Source organism: Geotrypetes seraphini, chromosome 2 (assembly GCF_902459505.1).
Source record: "Geotrypetes seraphini chromosome 2, aGeoSer1.1, whole genome shotgun sequence".
NCBI classification, from domain to species: Eukaryota; Metazoa; Chordata; class Amphibia; order Gymnophiona; family Dermophiidae; genus Geotrypetes; species Geotrypetes seraphini.
The window spans coordinates 275,654,464-275,673,396 of record NC_047085.1 but is presented as its reverse complement, the minus strand read 5'-3'; the positions used below and the strand labels follow the sequence as shown (position 1 = coordinate 275,673,396).

General features: G+C 44.1%; 1 protein-coding gene across 1 annotated transcript in view; it reads right to left on the bottom strand.

Moving 5' to 3' along the window:
• SEMA5A (semaphorin 5A) overlaps window positions 1–18,933 on the bottom strand; it is a 1,054,315-nt gene that overhangs the window by 570,893 nt on the left and 464,489 nt on the right. The window contains 1 exon segment of the mRNA XM_033929716.1: window positions 4,008–4,053. Within this exon segment, the coding sequence (XP_033785607.1) occupies window positions 4,008–4,053 (46 nt within the window).

The following is an 18,933-nucleotide window of genomic DNA, read 5'->3' as shown; positions in this document are numbered from 1 at the left end:
AACTCTTTTTCTTTGCAGATTTTCACAATTGTCTTTTCATTTATAAAAAAAAATGTCTACAGCTTTGTTTTGCTCTGAGATTTAATAAAGTCTATACCAAAAGACACATCTAAACCAACCCTTTCATGCTTCAATACTCTTGAAGATGGAAAGATCTACCTCCAGAGCCACAAACACCTTTTTAAATGAAGCCAGTTAGGAACTATGTAATATGTATTCTGAACTAGTCTACTCGGATACATAGAAACAATGGTCAACAAATAGGTGAAACCCTTTTGTTAAGCAATAATGTAGCGATTTTGGACTAATTTTCAAAAGCTAGACTACTTTCAGTAGGCCAGTAAACTAATGAAGAAAGTGCTAATTGCTCCAACGCTGCTCCTATGCTCATCGAAATTCGATGAGCATCCGAGCAGCGTCAGAGCATTTAACACTCAACTCTCTGAGCCACGGTTTAGTTCTCTACCACGGCTTAGTAAAAGGGGAGTTTATATAATTTGATCTTTGACGTGCGTTCAACCTTGTCCATTGGACAGTCTGTAGAAGCAGCTTCCAGAGAAATGTGCGAGAAAATTGAGGATTTAATTTTGTCAATCAAATTAAGGTTTCCCAAATAGCTGAAGAAATGGGCATCTCTGCAGATACACTTTGGAAAATAATTCATGAAAAAGTTAGGCATGTCCAAGGTTAGTGCATGATGGGTTCCAAGAATGATGATGGCCATGTTAAAAGGCCATGAGGCACCAGTGCTGTCAGGAGAACTTGGCAATTCTCTGTGAAGACCAAGTGAATTTTTTTCATTGTTTGGTAACTGGGGATGAGATAGGTCTATCAAAGAGATCCTGAATCCAAAAGGAATCAATGCAGTGGAAGCACAAATCATCCCCCCACTCAAAAAAAGTTCAAGATATAAAAAAATCTGCAGGCAAAGTCATGGCAATTGTCTTCTGGGATGATGGAAGGACTTTGCTTCTGGAGTTCATGCTACAAAAGACAGCCATAACCGGAGAGTTACACCAACACAGTTATCGCTTTGCAGGAGTCAATCAAGGAGAAAAGACAAGGAAAACTCGCAGTAGACATGCTTTGTCATGAAAATCACAGGCTGCCATCTAAGAATGTGGGTTTCAGCAGCTGAACCATCCACCCTACAGTCCTGACCTGGTTCCCTCGGATTATCTCCTGTTCTGGGTTTTGAAGAAATCTTTTCATGGACAGCAGTTTTCAAGTGATAAAGATATCAAGGAAGCTGTGATGTCCTGGTTTGAAGGTCAAACAGAAGAATTCTTTTCAAAAGGGTTAAAGTCATTGCAGGAAAAGTGGATGAAATGTATGACGCTATCAGAGGACTATATTGAAAAATAAAACAAAAATATTTGAAAACTATTTTCTGTCCTACTGAGGTAGATAAATTATTGAATGCCCCTCATATTTCATTAAATTACATTGGTTGCCAGTAAATGCAAAAATTAAGCTTTGTATTATGGTTTTTAATATTCTATATGGCCAGATGCCATACTATCTAGAGGAATTTATCTCATTACTAGCAAAAAGTCCAGGTCATATTGTACAGAAACAATTCTATCTTCAATTTCCCTCAATGGAAGGCATCCTTCTTTTACCAATCAGACCTTAGATTAAGTGGGGATGGGCGGACCCGCTATGCCTAAGGCCTGATTGGTCCAGGCTTCTAGAGCCTGGGCCAATCAGGCCTTAGGCTTTGGAAGGATGGGCCGGGACGAGACGGGCCTGTCGGCTAGACGGGCAAGTCCCGTCTGGCCAACAAGGAAAGGTTAGTTTGGTTGGGGGGAGGTTTGAGGGCTGTTAGCGCGGGGGGGGGGTGGGGTGCGGAGGGGGTGCGTCTTCCGGCAGGAGGGATTGGGCACCCTCCTGCCAGCGATCGGTAGTGTCGGGGGGGGGGCGGTCGGTAGTGTCGGGGGGGGGGGCATCTTCTGGCAGGAGGGTTTGGGCACCCTCCTGCCAGCAATTGGACAGGCGGCCGCGGCCCGCTATATAGCAGCAGAGAGATCCCTTGCCGCAATAAGTATAGCGGCCGCATCTACTTACAATGTAGACCAGCATTTTGTTGGCCTACATTGTAAGCGTCTCTTCCTCTACTAGGGAGACGCGTAGGGCCGCCTAGGTTCGCCTAAGGCCCGCCTAAGGCCCTTAGGCGAGCTTAGGTGTCTTGCGGGCCTCGCCTTCAATATAGGCGGCCTGCCTGGGGAGCATTTGTTTAAAAAACGTGCATCCCGATTGGCTGATTAGACAGCTGTAGGACGCCTACAGCTGCCTAAAATCGGGACGCACTTTGTAGAATCAGGGCCTTAGTGCCTGCATCTAGACACCCCTTATAGAAATACACTCAATAAATGTACTAGTTAATCTATCTCGTAAGCATTTATGGTTTGGTCCCTATTGAACTAAATTAGAGGAATGTGTAAGCTAATGAACTTTTATTCTGTATTTATAAAACTCAAAGAGTTATCACTTAGCAGTAATGTACCCTAACATCATAAAAAGTAATTAAACACAGTAGATCACAATACAACCAGAGCTGCACTGCATGCTGTACATTGTTACAAAATAGTAGAAACTTCTTTAAACATCTGGTTCATAGCATTCAGCAAGACACGTGCCGTATTTGCAAATTGCTTTGTGCCAGTTATACTGCAAACATCTTTTGGGATATCCTTCACTTAGAATTCTGTCAAATATATATGTTTTCAATCATACAAGATGTATTTGAACCAGAACAAAGATGTTTTTACAAAGGCAGACTCTTTTCAAAAGGGCTTGTTGGTATTTATAGTAAAACTAAAGAAAGCAAATCCTTAAAGTACTGGAGACATATATCTACATGGTTCAGTTCATCTTGCAGTGATAAATCTCTGCCTGACCAATATAAAAAAAGGCATCTGTATCAATCAAACAAAGGTAACACTGAATGCAAACCAAGACATATGACATGACTTGCAGCTTGAGACTGCAAGAATTTGTTTTTTCAAAGCATTGGGTTATACCACACCAAACATATATAAAAACTGTTTGAGAGAGCAACTCTGTCTTGTCTTTACCATCTCTTTCTCCCTGCTCTTCTCCCATATTGTACATCTGAACTTTCCTCACTCTCTCTACACCCACCTCAAAGCCTCTGCAAAGTCTTCCTGCTTCATAATAATAATAATAATTTTATTCTTGAATACCACCAAACCATCAGTTCAAGGTGGTTTAAAATAAGAAAAAGCTATACAGGCAGCGAATTACAATACAAATGTCAAATGTTTCTCAGAAAAATACAAATTACAATTGAATCAAAATGTTTCTCAAAGGTGGTTCAAAGTGAGAAAAGGCTAGACTTACAATAAATAGCAGTCTAAAAATGGAGAATGTAATTAAGTCCAATATTTTTCAAACAAACAAGTTTTAAGAGTTTTTTGAAATAGGTAATAACATTGAGTTTGAACATTCCAATATGAATTCATTACACTAGCCTGACATGTTTTTCCTAGGAATCTCTTATTACAATATGCTTTTACTGATGGAAACATAAACCAGCAAGTTCTCTGTGTATTCTTTTTTTTGAATTATAAAATTTGAAGTGGGAAGAGAGGTAGGTTGGAGTCAATCTAAATAAAACTTTAAAACAAATACAACCAAATATGAACAAAACTCTGGCCTCCACTTTCTTCTCTGTAATGTCTTCTGCTGTCACACTCCTCTCACATTTAATTCCCCAGACACATTTTCTTCTATCCTGGCCAGTTACTTGTAACTTTTAAATTGAGCAGCTTCATTTTTGTTTCCTGTGCTACAGGTTGGCTTTCCTCCCCTCCCCCTATATCCAGCATCTTACTTTGATGCTTTGCTCTGTAATGCATTGTTTTGTATTTAGTATTTCCTACTACTGTAGGTTCACTGTATTCCTGTTGTAATACAGGTGTTTGGTGCTGTTTAAATAAAAGTATCATGAGAAAAAAGATATGAATAAAACTTATTGCACCAACCTGAATCAGAGACAGATCTTCCAACTGTAATCTGAACAAATGGTTTCTGAAAAACAAAAAGGAAAAGCAAGCGTCAGATAGTGCAGTGGCATGCACCAGGATTCTGTTCCATATGATCACCATGGTTCAGCATACTGTGAAAACAGCAATCACAACCGCTGGAGGATGCAACCCAATTACTGCACAACAGCAATGTTTCCTCTCTGTGTTAGCTGCCCTCCCCCACCCCATTGCTGAGATCATTTGCTGTTTTTACCCTGATCTCCAATTTATAAATGCAAAGCTTCACTTGGTTAGCAGATAGCCAGATCATGAGACACATTGGTTTATCTGAAGACAAAATTTCAATGAAAAGAGTAACAGACTGATATTTAAAGTATAACTTGACTATTCATATATTTATTTAAAAAATGTATATCCTGCATCATCTACCATTCTGAGCACTTAACAATGTTATATACTCAAATATAAACCAACCCGAATATAAACCGAGGTAACATTTCCCCCCAAAAAAAGGGAGGGAAAAAGGTTGACTCGAATATAAACCGTGTGTGTGTGTGTGTTTAATATTCAAGACTCCCTCGCTGCTCTATCAGGCTCTGCATCCAGCCCCCTCATTCCCACCCTCCCCTGGCCTGCCAGTCTCTGCAACCAACCCCCCTACCTCCCTGCCAGGTTCAGTATCCTGTCCCCCCTCCTTATCAATCACTTGCACAGTGAGGTAGGAATGGCACCTCATAGTAGTTTCCAGTAGTGTGTGGGGCAGCACATGGGCTTTCAGTCCCATGCTGCGCACAGCGGGGTATGTGCTAATCATCCGCCCCTGCACATATCCTGCTATACATAGCACAGGACCGGAACACTACGTGCTACCCCACACACTACCAGCAGTGTAAAAAAAATGGTGGTGCATGGCAGGAAATCACATGATCAGCTCTGTTTTCCAGGGCAGACCGCATGGCCTGCGTGCATGTTTGGAAAAGAAAATATATATAAAGTGAAGGTAATTAGAAGAGTAAGGGAATAAATTTGATAATACTTTTGGTGTCATCATATATTAAGCCATGTGTTGCAAATCTAATGTTAGTGATTTCATAAGAATTTATAGGTTTGAATTAATGAGTTAAGTTCAGTATGTAGTTAGAATGGATAAATTGGCTCCTGACCTCCAATCAATATACTTTCTATTATATTGATCCCACTGGACTCCGCATAAACTCACTAAATATTCCAAAGATGGTTCCAATCTATGCTGGTCCTGTGGAAAATTTGAAGGTACACTGCCGCACATGTTATATCAAATCTCACATCTTAAATTGTATTGGAATAAAGTTTGGAAAACCATATCCACCATTCTAAAGATTAATGAACCCTTACATCTTAAAATTATTATTCTTGGACAACATGATCTCATATACTCCATGTCAGCGTCCAATGCCCGTTTATTTAACATTCTATTATTTTTGGCTATTAAAAATATCTTGCACTGTTGGAAGAACTTATCTAAGATAGAATACATCGTATGGTGGAACACGATATGCATAACCAACAAATTTGAAAGTGCAATAGCTTAAAAATATCATTCTTTTTTTATTCTTATATATTTTTTGAGTTTCATTATAAATCAAGCATTTTTCACTTGTACAGAAAGGAAATTGAGCAAAGAATAATAAAATAAGAATTACATTATTGAAGAAATCAAATATAAGCTTAAATTTCAACTCAAGTCCTCAAAAATGATCCAAAACGGGTAGTAAGCAAGTATTAAAGAAAATTACATTTACAAAAGCAATAGACTAGTTGGGTGAGACTAGGGCACTCTTTCCTTTAACAAAGCATTCAGATCTTATCTTTCTCCAAGCGTGACATTGAGAGAAATGTTGTTAGTGGGACAGCTCAAAGAAAACAAATTTATGAGACTGGTAATGAATTACACATTTACATGGATGACGCAAGTAAAAGGTCGCCCTCAGGGCTGTAACACTAGGTTTTAATCAATAAGAATTCATGTCTCCTTCTCTGTGTATCTTTAGCCAAATCTGGAAACATCTGTATTTTAAGGCCTAAAAATTATTTTTGTTTATTTTTAAAGAAAAGTCTCAGCAACCAGTTTTTATCTGGTGTGAGAGCTACCATTAGAAGTAAAGTTGCTGGAGTCACCAATTCTTTATCAGATAGTTCCAACAGATTTTATATATTAATTGAATCATGTCCCAATTCCTGTTGCTCTTGTCGGTCTTGTGGCACATTTGGAAGGTAATAAACCTGTGTAAATGGAGGTATTGACTCCTCAGGAACCTCCAATACTTCCAACATGTAACATTTCAACATTTCCCTAGGAGCTACCATTGAGGCCCTAGGGAAATTAATCAGTCTAAGATTATTATTTCGAGAAAAATTTTCTAATGCCTCCACCTTCCTTCTCAAATTAATATTGTCCTTAATTAATGTCTCAGTGATTTGCTTGGAGGCTTTTAATTCTTGGTGGACAGCCTGTACAGAAGTTTTAAAATCCTCTACTTCAGTCTTTAAATTTTGAATCTGAATTTCTTGAATATTAAATTTTCCTTCCAGCTGCTGTAACTGTGGGTTTATAGATCTTGCCAAATTGGCTACAAGGTCCCATAGAGAGTCCAGTGTTACTTCCTGGGGCTTCTCAACTTGGAAAGAATGTGAATTTAATTCAATTAGCTCACCCATTGACAGCGTGGCTCGTCAAACGACCTGCTGGGCTTGTTTATCCCTACCGCTTCTTCTTCAATCTCCCTGTGCAGATTCCTTTGCATCGGCAAAGAGTCCAACAGCACAGTCCCCTTCTCATTCTCCCTAGCGTCCAGGAGGAGGTGAACTCTGACTTCCGGAAATGCCTCTGCCTGCAGGGAACTGGTGGATTGAGGGCGTGGGAGAGGTGCTCTAACATCGGGGCTCAAAGATGTTTCTAATCCCATGGAAATCGCTGCAGTCTTGCCTCCACTGTATGTTTCCTGTGGGAAGTTCCCCGAAGGCAACGGCATGTCCTGCATTCTCCTCATTAGCTCCTCAATATTGCCGAAGACGGCCATCCCGGAACGCTGCGAGGTTCTAGCAGCTCTTTGTCACCTTCTCTTCGGCATTACCGGAAAACAGGTAATAAGGCAACAAAGAAAGTTAAATCGAAGGAGCTTCCAAGGGGGATGTAGCTCAGACAACTTAGTATGTCGCCATTTTGGATCGAGAGCTATAATCTCTCCAAATGTCGAAAAACATAATTCTATTAGCTCATTCCTTAGAGCAGTGGCGTACCAAGGGGGGGGCGGGAGGAGATCCGCCCCAGGTGCAGCCTTAGGGGGGGTGCACAGCCGGACAGGTCCAGAAAATTCCTGGGCTGCAATGGCGCCAGCACTCAGCAGCATCGGCGCCGGCACTCAGCGGCATCGGTGCCCTCCCCCCTCCCGGCGATGGCACTCAGCGGCATCGGCGCCCCCTGCGACAGCACTCAAATTCGGCCTCCTTCTCCTGATATCAGCAGAACTTCAGATCGGCAACAGTTGCTCGCCCAGGCAGTTCAGTCAGAGGGAAGCTTTTGACTGAGCACTTGTTGCTGATCTGAAGTTCTATTGATGCCGGGAGAAGGAGGCCGAACTTGAGTGCTGTTGCAGGGGGGGGGGGGAGCCGATGCTGCTGAGTGCCATTGTGGAGGGGGGGGGGGGAGCCTTGCCGATCTTGTTGCCAAAATCGGAAAGGTGAGGAAGGGAGAAAGATGGGCCTGTGGTGGATGGAGAGATTGAGAGAAGGGGACAGATGAAGGAAGTGGGGAGAGAGAAGAGGGCAGATGATGGAAGTGTGGGGAAAGAGAGAGAAGGGGCAGATGATGGAAGTGGAGAGAAGAGGGAGAGAGAAGAGGGCAGATGATAGAAGTGGGGGGAAAGAGAGAGTCAGGGCAGATAATGGAAGTGGGGAGAGAGAAGAGGGCAGATGATGGAAGTGGGGAGAAGGGAGAGCAAATGCTGAATGGAAGTGGAGAAAGAGAACACATACTGGATGGAAGGAGGGATAAAAAAAGGACATATGCTGGATGGGGGAAGAAGATAGAGTTAATGAGATAGTGGAGGGGTGAAGGAAAGGGGTGGCATGCTGTGGGTAGACATAGTGAAAAGAGGGAATCTGAGGACTGCATAGTAAGAACAAATTTAATTTAGACGGATGCAGAAAATAAAGAAGGAAGACCAGAGAAGGAAAGGGAAGAGAGAGAGGAGAGAGAGATGCCAGAGAACGGGGAAGGAGACAGAGATATCAGATCTGAGCGGAGGAAATGAGAAGACAGAGATGCTAAAAACCACAGGGGGGAGGGAAAGAGAGATGAAAGGAGAAAGATGCCAGACCATGAGGGAACAGAGGGAAGATGATAGATGCCAGACCAAAACAGGGGTGTGGGGATCTAGAGGAGAGATGGCAGACAGACAGTTTCTGGAAAGGGCAGACAGTGGATGGAACGGGCAGAAACTGGATTGAAGAGACAGGGCAGACGCTGGAAGGAAAAGAGTGAAAAGAAGATAAAAGCAGAACCAGAGACAACAAAAGGTACAAAAAAATCATTTTATTTCTATGTTGTCATTAGAATATATCAGATTTGAAATATGTATCCTGCTAGAGACATAACTGGGGACTGCAAAGCCCAAACAGTGCTTCTTTAACTTCTAACTGGCTTAGGGCTCTCTCGGACCAGGGGGCATTCCCCTAACACTATTCCTGTCATGTGTGACTGCAGTATTCTGTTAGCATGATATTTCTGTGTAGCATTCTATAATAATTTGGCTTGTTCAGTTTTCTTGATAGTAGAGGGGATATATGTGAAGGGGAGGGGAGACGGGTTTTGTTGGTCCTTGCTCTGTATATTTATATTTATAAAATGACAATTGTACAGAATATTGTTTCTTTTTATAATTTAATAAAATATGTTCAATATAAAATCATAACTGAGACTTATGCGGATGGGATCAGATGGTTTGCGGGGACTAAGCTTGCAGAGACGGGGCGGAAATGTGTTTTTTCTTAATTTCAGTCTTAGTAGTTTGCTGGTCCACAAAATAATTATTTTATTTCTGCCAGTCCACGGGTGTAAAAAGGTTGAAAAACACTGCTCTAGAGCAGAGTTGGCAGCTGCGCTGAGGTGCAGGAAGGTCCCCCGATGACTCGTCTGCCGGATTTGCACCGGAAGAAGTTATGTCGGAGGGGGTGGACCTGGCAGACACAGTCATCACAGGTCCTTGCCACAACTCCCTGCGTCTGCTGGGTCAACCCCCTCCGACGTAACTTACTTCTTCCGGAGCAAAGCCTGGAGTCATCGTGGGACCTTCCAGCACGCGGCTGCCGACTCTGCTCCAGAGCTAGTATGTCAGAATGGGGTGGACCGGCAGCTACAGTCATCGCGAGAAAGGAGCAGGACTGCTGGAATGAAAGAGTGTTGCAAGGAGAGAAAGGGGGCAGGGTGGAATGGAAGGGTGATGCTGATGGAATTGATGTACAGGGAAAGGGGAGAGAGACATAAGGGAGAAAGATACTGGATAGAATTGGAGGGAAAGAAAGGGGGCAGATGCTGATTGAAGAGGGGTGGATGGAGAGAGAAAGGGCAGACATTGGATGGTAGTGTGGCGGGTAGAGGGGGAGCCTATGCTGGATGGAACTGCAGATGGGAGAGATAAGGGAGCAAATGCAGGAAGGAAATGGGAAAAGAGAAAGAGGGGAGCAGATGATGGAAGTGGAAAGAGAGAGGAGAAGGTACTAGATGGAAGGGTAGAGAAAGAAGGCACATGATGGAAGGAGGGGATAAATAAAAGGAGGGCACATGATGGGGGAAAAGGATTGAGTTAGGGAAATACTGGAGGGGATGAGGGAAAGAGGTGGCGAGCTGTAGGTAGACAGTAAAAAAGGAAATTGATGAGAGGGTAGTAAGAACGTAATCTAGATGGATGCAGAAAATAAATTAAAAAGGAAAATGAGGGAAGAAAGTAATTGCAGAAGAGAGGTGTGGGAGAGGGAAGGAGAGGAGAGAGATGCCAGACCAATGGGGTGAAAGGAGAGATGGAAGGGGGAGGCATACAGTTTCTGGAAGGGGCATAGGAGAGAAGATGCCATATAGGGGCAGAGAGATGGCAGATAGTTGATGGAAGGAAGAAAGTAACAAGAAGATGAGGAAAGCAGAAACCAGAGAAGACAAAGGTAGAACAAAAATTTTCTATTTATTTGTTGCTTTAGGAGACATGTGTCACTGTTTCTGTGGTGTTGCATTGTATGCAGAGTCCAGCTTCTTGCTGGTTCAATTTAACCTTTGCCTATGTGTTTCTATTTTATCCCCCCTTTTACAAAACTGTGGAGTGTTTTTTAGCGCCAGCCATGGTGGTAGCAGCTCTGATGCTCAGAATTCTATGAGCGTCAGAGCTGTTACCACTGTGACTAAAATCCACACTACAGTTTTGTAAAAGGGGGAGGGGTTAGTTTGTGATGACATATTCCATACTAGGCAAAGGTGTTTTCTGTGTTCTGTGTGTTCGAAAGACATGGTTTTTTGTTAGGATTGACTGCAGGATTGATCTGTACTAGTCTGGCTTGTTTAGTTTTACAATGGGTGTATTGATGTTGTACTGTTCACTGCATATGTAAGATGCTACCTTTTCCTAGGTACTCATGTGTGACATGTGGCTTGTTACTAAAAATCATGTTTTTCGTACAGATGGGGGGGGGTGTCAAAAAATAATGGGCCCCGGGTGTCACATATGCTAGGTACGCCACTGCCTTAGAGTATGGAGACCTGTTCAACTTTATTGTGATTTAGACCATTGACATAAATTACTTCAGTATAATATTCATAAAATATAGATTGAGTCACTTCTTATCATTTAATTAAGTCATTTGTTATGCTCATTGGGAACTCTCTTCCATGTTTTGCATGTATACTTTCAGCTGAAATTATATGTACTGGCCCCTGCTGGATTTGTTTGATATGAGGCACTGGTTATATTAGCTTATAATCAATACTATCTCCTTGCTTATTAACTGCGATATGTACAACTAGTCTGTTTCATGTTTGAGTTATCTTTTGTATATTTATTTTGAAAAATAAAAATGATTCTTTGGAATAAAAAAAGAATGGTTAAATTACTAACCCCCCCCCCCCCCCAACACACACACACACTTTAGAAAACCATAGCGCAGTTTTTAGCGCCGGCCACAGTGGTAAAAGCTCCGACACTCATAAGAATTTTATGAGCATCGGAGCTGTTACTGCTGCGGCCAGCACTAAAAACCACGCTACAGTTTTGTAAAAGGATGGGGGGGAGGTAAGTAATTAAATGGGTATTGGTTGATTATTGGTGTAATACATGTAATTTAATGAGTGGAAAAGCTCTCATAGCCTATTACTGGACGTTGGGCTAATATGTGCTGCATTGACATCGTTGTGTGTTTTCATCTGGAGTAGAAATTTAAGGATGTGATGCACTCTGGCTCATGTAATCCATGTGGTCAGTTCAGGGTATGCCACATGGTTTTCCTAGGACTTCACATTGCAACTTCCTGCAGGTTTTTGAATGCTGGATTAATTGCAGGCTGTAGTGTTTTGTTTGATTTAACTGGAATTGTGATACACGTGGCTGAGTAATTCTTGGAGCGAGGGGGTTCCTTCAGGCAAGAAAAAGAGTTGTTGGCAGGCGCAACTTAGCCTAATTGGTTAAAAAAAAAAAAAAAGGATGAGTTCTCTATAATAAGGTTGTCTTGTGGAAATCTGGGCTGTGTTCACTTATTGAATCATCTAATTCATCCAATTAATATAATTCTGCAGCAAGGATAGACAAGCCTGAACTCATATTCACTTATTAATTGATTAATTCAGCTATTTAGTTAACTCGCAGATTAGAATTAAGGAAGCAAAGCGGGCTACAGTCGGATAAATACATATTGTCATACAATTATGATATATGCTAGGCTGTTGAAATATATTCACAAATCAGGATAGGTGTACAAAAGTGCAAGCAAAAGTGAGGGGAAGGGATGGAGATGACCTGATGAGGGGAAGAGATGCACAGACCACAGTGATCGCGAGGGAGCGGGCTGCTGGACTGTGTGATCGTGAGGAAGGCTGCTGACCGGGAGGGGTGGGAAGGGAAGCAATGTGCGGAAGATACTTTACCAATGGAAACAGGATCAAACGCAGGCCAGCCAAAAGGACCACAAGGAAAAACAGAAGGAGTGCCACCGAGTGGTTAGGAGAGCAAAGAGGGAATATGAAGAGAGACTAGCGAGAGAGGCAAAAAATTTCAAATCATTCTTCAGGTACGTAAAGGGAAAGCAACCAGCGAGGGAGGAAGTGGGGCCCTTGGATGACGGGGATAGAAAGGGAGTAGTGAGGGAGGAAAAAGAAATAGCTGACAAGTTAAACGACTTCTTTACATCAGTCTTCACGAGGGAGGACACATCCAACATTCCGGAACCAGAGGAAATAGAAAATGGAGATCAAGATAGCAAGCTGATCCAACTAGAGGTGAGCCAGGAGGATGTCCTCAGGCAGATAGACAAGCTAAAGAGCGACAAGTCGCCAGGTCCAGACAGCATCCACCCAAGGGTGCTCAAGGAATTAAGGAATGAAATAGCAGAGACACTTCAGCAAATATGCAACCTATCCCTAAAAACTGGAGAGATCCCGGAGGACTGGAAAATAGCTAATGTCACGCCCATCTTCAATAAGGGTTCAAGGGGCGACCCGGGAAACTACAGGCCGGTGAGCCTCACATCGGTCCCGGGAAAGATGATGGAGGCACTGATTAAGGACGGCATCTGTGATCATATCGAAAAAAATGGACAGCTAAGGTCGAGCCAGCATGGGTTCTGCAAGGGTAGGTCGTGCCTCACAAATTTGTTATACTTCTTTGAGAGGGTAAATAGCCAGGTGGACAAAGGTGAACCCATAGACATAATTTACCTAGACTTTCAGAAAGCCTTCGATAAGGTACCACATGAGCGATTGCTCAGGAAACTATGGAATCATGGGGTGCGAGGGGAGGTCCACCGATGGATTAAAAACTGGCTGTCGGAGAGGAAGCAGAGGGTTGGTGTAAAGGGCCACTACTCGGACTGGCAAGGGGTCACGAGGGGGTTCCTCAAGGGTCGGTGCTGGGAACGCTCCTGTTTAACATATTCATCGACGACCTGGAGGCGGGAACAAAATGTGAGGTCATCAAATTCGCTGATGATACCAAACTATTCAGCAGGGTTGAAACCACGGTAGATTGCGAGGATCTCCAAAGGGATCTTACGACACTGGAAGAATGGGCAAAAAAGTGGCAAATGAGCTTCAACGTGGGGAAATGCAAGGTCATGCATGTAGGGAGAAGGAACCCGATGTTCACTTACAAAATGGGGGGAACAATGCTAGGGGTCAGTAAGCTGGAAAGAGACCTGGGAGTGATGGTAGACACGACACGACATTGAAGGCGTCAGCACAGTGCGCCACAGCCTCGAGGAAAGCAAACCAAATGCTAGGTATCATTAAGAAGGGTATCTCGACCAGAACGAAGGAAGTCATCCTGCCACTGTACCGGGCTATGGTGCGCCCCCATCTGGAATACTGTGTACAGTACTGGTCACCGTACCTCAAAAAGGACATGGCAATGCTTGAGGGAGTCCAGAGAAGAGCAACTAAACTGATTAAGGGTATGGAAAACCTTACATACACTGACAGACTGAAAAAGCTGGGGCTGTTCTCCCTGGAGAAGCGGAGACTCAGAGGAGACATGATAGAGACCTTCAAGATCCTGAGGGGCATCGAAAAGGTTGACAAGGACAGATTTTTCAATTTGAAAGAAACCACAAAAACAAGGGGCCACTCGATGAAATTGAAGGGGGGCAGGTTTAGAACAAACGCAAGGAAATTTTTTTTCACACAGAGGGTGGTGGACACATGGAACACCCTTCCGGAAGCCGTGATAGGAAATAGCACAGTACAGGGTTTCAAGAAAGACCTGGATAGGTTCCTGGAGGACAAAGGGATTGAGGGGTACAGATAAGAGCAGTGGAAGGTTTAGAGATAAGTGTAGAAGTAGGTATAAAATTAGTCAGGGACTGCTGCTCAGGCAATATGCCTGATGGGCCGCCGCGTGAGCGGACCGCTGGGCGGGATGGACCTCTGGTCTGCCCTGGCGGAGGCGACTACTTATGTTCTTATGTTCTTAATCTATTTTTATCCCATTACTGCAGGTTACCTGCAACTAGCCACGGGTAACAGTCACCATATCATTTTCTACTTCAGACTTCCGGCCTCAGCTGTGGGTGCTTATTAAGCATCTTGGTGGCAATGACATGACCTCAATATACAGTGCTGAGTTGGTAAATAAGATGCAGAAGGGTATTGCTGAGTTGGCCAGAATATGCAGAGGCACATATATGGTGTGGTCCCACAGCATCCCTCACCAGTGTCACTCCCTCGTGCCCTCATTATACACTTAGGAGGCAACATCGACCATATTCTACCAACAGTGTTCTATTAACAAAGAATATGCAAAACAATTTGTCTTACTCTGACAAACATTCTCCCTGGCTCCTTACTATTCTGGATCCATGTCATCCACAGATTAGTGTGGAAAGGTGCCAGACCTCATTAGGCGGTTTAATGAACTAGGAAAAGATAAGCACATGGATGTATAAATGAATGCCACAAGTAAGGGGTTGGTCCATCACACATGAGTTCTTTAAAGATAGTTGCCCGAGCATATACCGACTTGAGGGAGGCACTTGTATGCCACTAGTTTAGACATATTTATCAGACACTACAGGATGCCATGATGTGTGGCACCATAGGCCTTGTGGGGAACCTGGAATAAGCAAAGTTTTGCTATCCCAGGTGGTGGCGGGCCATCCCTGTTGAGTCATAGGCACAGCATATGGACAAAAAAGAACACAGGATTGTGGAACATGTAGACAAACATGATTTAACAAGACGAAGTCAGCATGGGTTCAGCCGAGGGAGATTTTGCCTCAACAATTTGCTTGACTTCTTTGAAGGTGTGAATAAACATGTGGATAAAGGTGAGCCGGTTGATTATAGTGTATCTAGATTTTCAGAAAGCTTTTGATAAAGTTCCTCATGAGAGGCTCCTGAGAAAATTAAAGAGTCATGGGATAGGTGGCAAAGTTCAGTTGAGGATTAGGAATTGATTATCAGATAGAAAACAGAGGGTATAATTAAATGGTCATTTTTTTCAATTGAGGAGAGTAAACAGTAGAATGCCACAGGGGTCTGTATAGGGACCAGTGCTATTTAACTTATTTATAAATGATCTGGAAATTGGAACGATGAGTGAGGTGATTAAATTTGTAGATGACACTAAACTGTTCAAAGTTGTTAAAACACATTTGTGGATTGTGAAAAATTGCAGGCGGTCTTTAGGAAATTAGAAATCTGGGCATCCATATGGCAGATGAAATTTAATGTGGACAAATGCAAAGTGATGCACATTGGGAAGAATAACCTGAATCACAGTTGCCAGGGTCCACCTTGTGGGTTAGCGCCCAAGAAAAGGATCTGGGTGTATCTTAGACAATATGATGAAACCTTCCACCCAATGTGCAGCAGCGGCCAAAAAAGCAAACAGGATGCTAGGAATTATTTTAAAAAGGGATGTTTAACAAGACTAAGAATGTTATAATGCCCCTGTATCATTTCATGGTGTGACCTCATCTGGAGTACTGCGTTCAATTCTGGTCTCCTTATCTCAAGGAAGATATAGTGGCACTAGAAAAGGTTCAAAGAAGAGCGACCAAGATGATAAAGGGGATGGAACTCCTCTCGTCTGGGATGCTGCTGGCCTCGATCACCTGCACTGGAAGCTTGTTCCAATGCTCAATCACTCTTTCCGTGAAGAAGTACTTCCTGGCGTCTCCACGAAACTTCCCTCCCCTGAGTTTGAGCGGATGCCCTCTTGTGGTCGAGGGTCCTTTGAGAAGAAAGATATCATCTTCCACCTCGACACGTCCCGTGATGTACTTAAATGTCTCAATCATGTCTCCCCTTTCCCTACGCTCTTCGAGAATGTAGAGATGCAATTTGTTCAGTCTTTCTTCATACGAGAGACCCTTGAGCCCCGAGACCATCCTGGTGGCCATCCGCTGAACCGATTCAATTCTGAGCACATCTTTACGGTAATGTGGCCTCCAGAATTGCACACAGTATTCCAGATAAGGTCTCACCATGGCTTTGCACAATGGCATTATGACTTCAGGCTTCCTGCTGACGGAGCTCCTCTTGATACAACCTATCATCTGCCGTGCCTTAGATGAAGCCTTCTCCACTTGAGTGGCAGTTTTCATGTCTGCACTGATGATTACTCCTAAATCTTGTTCTGCTGTAGTCCTGGTTAAAGTTTCTCCATTCAAGGTGTAAGCTTTGCATGGATTTCTGCTTCCGAGATGCATGACCTTACATTTCTTGGCGTTGAAGCCCAGTTGCCAGGTCGAGGACCAACTTTCTAATGTACGCAGGTCATGCGCCATAGTATCCTGTAGATTGCAGTCGCTTACTATATTGCATAGTTTGGCATCATCAGCGAATCAGGTTACCTTACCTTGAAGCCCTTGAGTCAGATCCCCAATGAATATGTTGAGGAGGAGTGGGCCCAGGACTGAGCCCTGCGGCACTCCGCTGGTCACCTCCGATGTTTTAGAGAGGGTACTGTTAACCACCACCCTCTGAAGTCTGCCACTTAGCCAATCATTAACCCATGCAGTCAGGCCCTGATTCTCTAAAAGTGCGTCCCGATTTTAGGCAGCTGTAGGCGTCCTACAGCTGTCTAATCAGCCAATCGGGATGCACGTTTTTTTTTTAAAAATGCTCCCCAGGCAGGCCGCCTATATTGAAGGCGAGGCCCGCAAGACACCTAGGCCCTGATTCTGTATAGGTCGCCCGGGAGAGGCGTCCTATTCAGAATCGGCCTAAACTAAACCCCGATTCTGTAACCGGCGTCCATGTTACAGACGCGGGTTAGAGAATCAGGTTAGATTAGACACGGCCCGCTACACTTATTGCGGCAAGGGATCTCTCTGCCGCTATAAGTATAGCGGGCCGTGGCCCCCTGACCGATCACTGGCAGGAGGGTGCCCACACCCTCCTGCCCGAAGACGCACCCCCCTCCCCGACACTACCGACCGCCCCCCCCGACACTACCAATCGCACTCCCCCCCCGACAATATCGGTCGCTGGCAGGAGGGTGCCCAATCCCTCCTGCCCGAAGACGCACCCCCCCGGCGCTAACAACCCCCACTCCACCAAACCTGTTCTTACAGATGGGTCTTGCACGTCGAGCAAGCAGGCACGCCTCGTCGAAATGAGGCGGGCCCGCCCCTTCCCGGCCCATCCCGCCGAAGCCTAAGGCCTGATTGGCCCAGGCTCTAGAAGCCTGGACCAATCAGGCCTTAGGAATAGCAGGTCCGCCCATCCCTACTAAGTCTAAGGTCTGATTGGCAAATACTGAAGATTATCATTCTATTTTTTGTTTCGAAAACTGTTCTAATATAAATAAGCCCTGAAGAAGTGGAGAGAAAGATTGAACCGCGAAACGCTGGCCACGTTGGTGAAGTTTGAGGCAGCTTATCATCAGCAACGTTGGAGCGAGGAAGCTAAGGCTACACAAGATGGAGGACATGGGCCAACAGATGGAAGACAGGGGCCAACGGACGCCGAGGGTGAAGGATAACATGGAAGATTCGTGCAAGCAGAGAGGGCGAAGACTGGCAGGTACCCTGGAAGAGAAGGACTGAACCACACCGAGGATACAGACTTGAGACCAGTGAGGAAGCTGAAGAAGGAGAAATCTGCAGTCATCATGGGAGACTCAATCCTGAGAGAAGTGGACAGTCACGTAGCAGGAGGGAGAGAGGATCGGCTAGTGACCTGTCTCCCAGGAGCAAGAACGAAGGACATCTCCGACAGAATCGAGAGGATCCTGGATGGCGCAGAAACAGAAGAGACAGCAGTGATAATCCACGTGGGAACAAATGATGTCAACAGGAGAAATTACAGCAGGACTATGCTAATTGAACAGTTCAAGATCATAGGAAGGAAACTGAAGCTGAGGACACAGAAGATAGCATTCTCAGAGATTCTGCCAGTACCGAGGGCAGACGTAAAGAGGCAGACCGAGCTACAAGCAATAAACGCATGGTTGAGGAGATGGTGCGAAGAAGAAGGATTCCTTTTTGTAAGGAACTGGACAACTTTTTGGGGGAAGAACAAGCTCTTCAGGAGGGACGAACTACACCTGAACAAGGCAGGAACGAGACTGCTAGCAAACAACGTCAAGAGAGGAATTGAGCAGGCTTTAAATTGAGAAGAAGGGGAAAGCCGATAGTCGACCTGACGTCGACGGTTTGGACAAGAGTATCCAAAGAAGATACTGAGCGGGAAAAATGCTGGGAACAGGCAAGAGACGAACAACAGAAGCTGTTGACCAACAAAGAGGGCAAACAGATAAAATTAGAGGAACAGGAGAGATCAGGAAATCAGGTTGCAGACAAAAAAGATACACCAAAAAATGAGGAAGAAAGGAACAGAAATGAGGGACTGGCAGCCCAAATAGGGGATGGTAAGAGGAGCAAAACACATGTAAAACCAGCAGAGAAAAGAATAGACCAGGACTTAAATTGCTTGTACGCTAATGCAAGGAGCTTAAAGTCCAAAATGGGAAAATTAGAAGCCATAGCCAAAAAAGAAAACCTAGACATCATTGGAATCACGGAAACATGGTGGAACGAGGATAACCAATGGAACGTAGTGCTGCCAGGGTACAAACTCTATAGAAGAGACAGGACCCACAAGAAGGGAGGAGGAATAGCACTATACATAAAAGACACCATTCCTTCGTCCGGAGTGGATATAGAACCAAAGGCGGAAGGACTGTAGTCA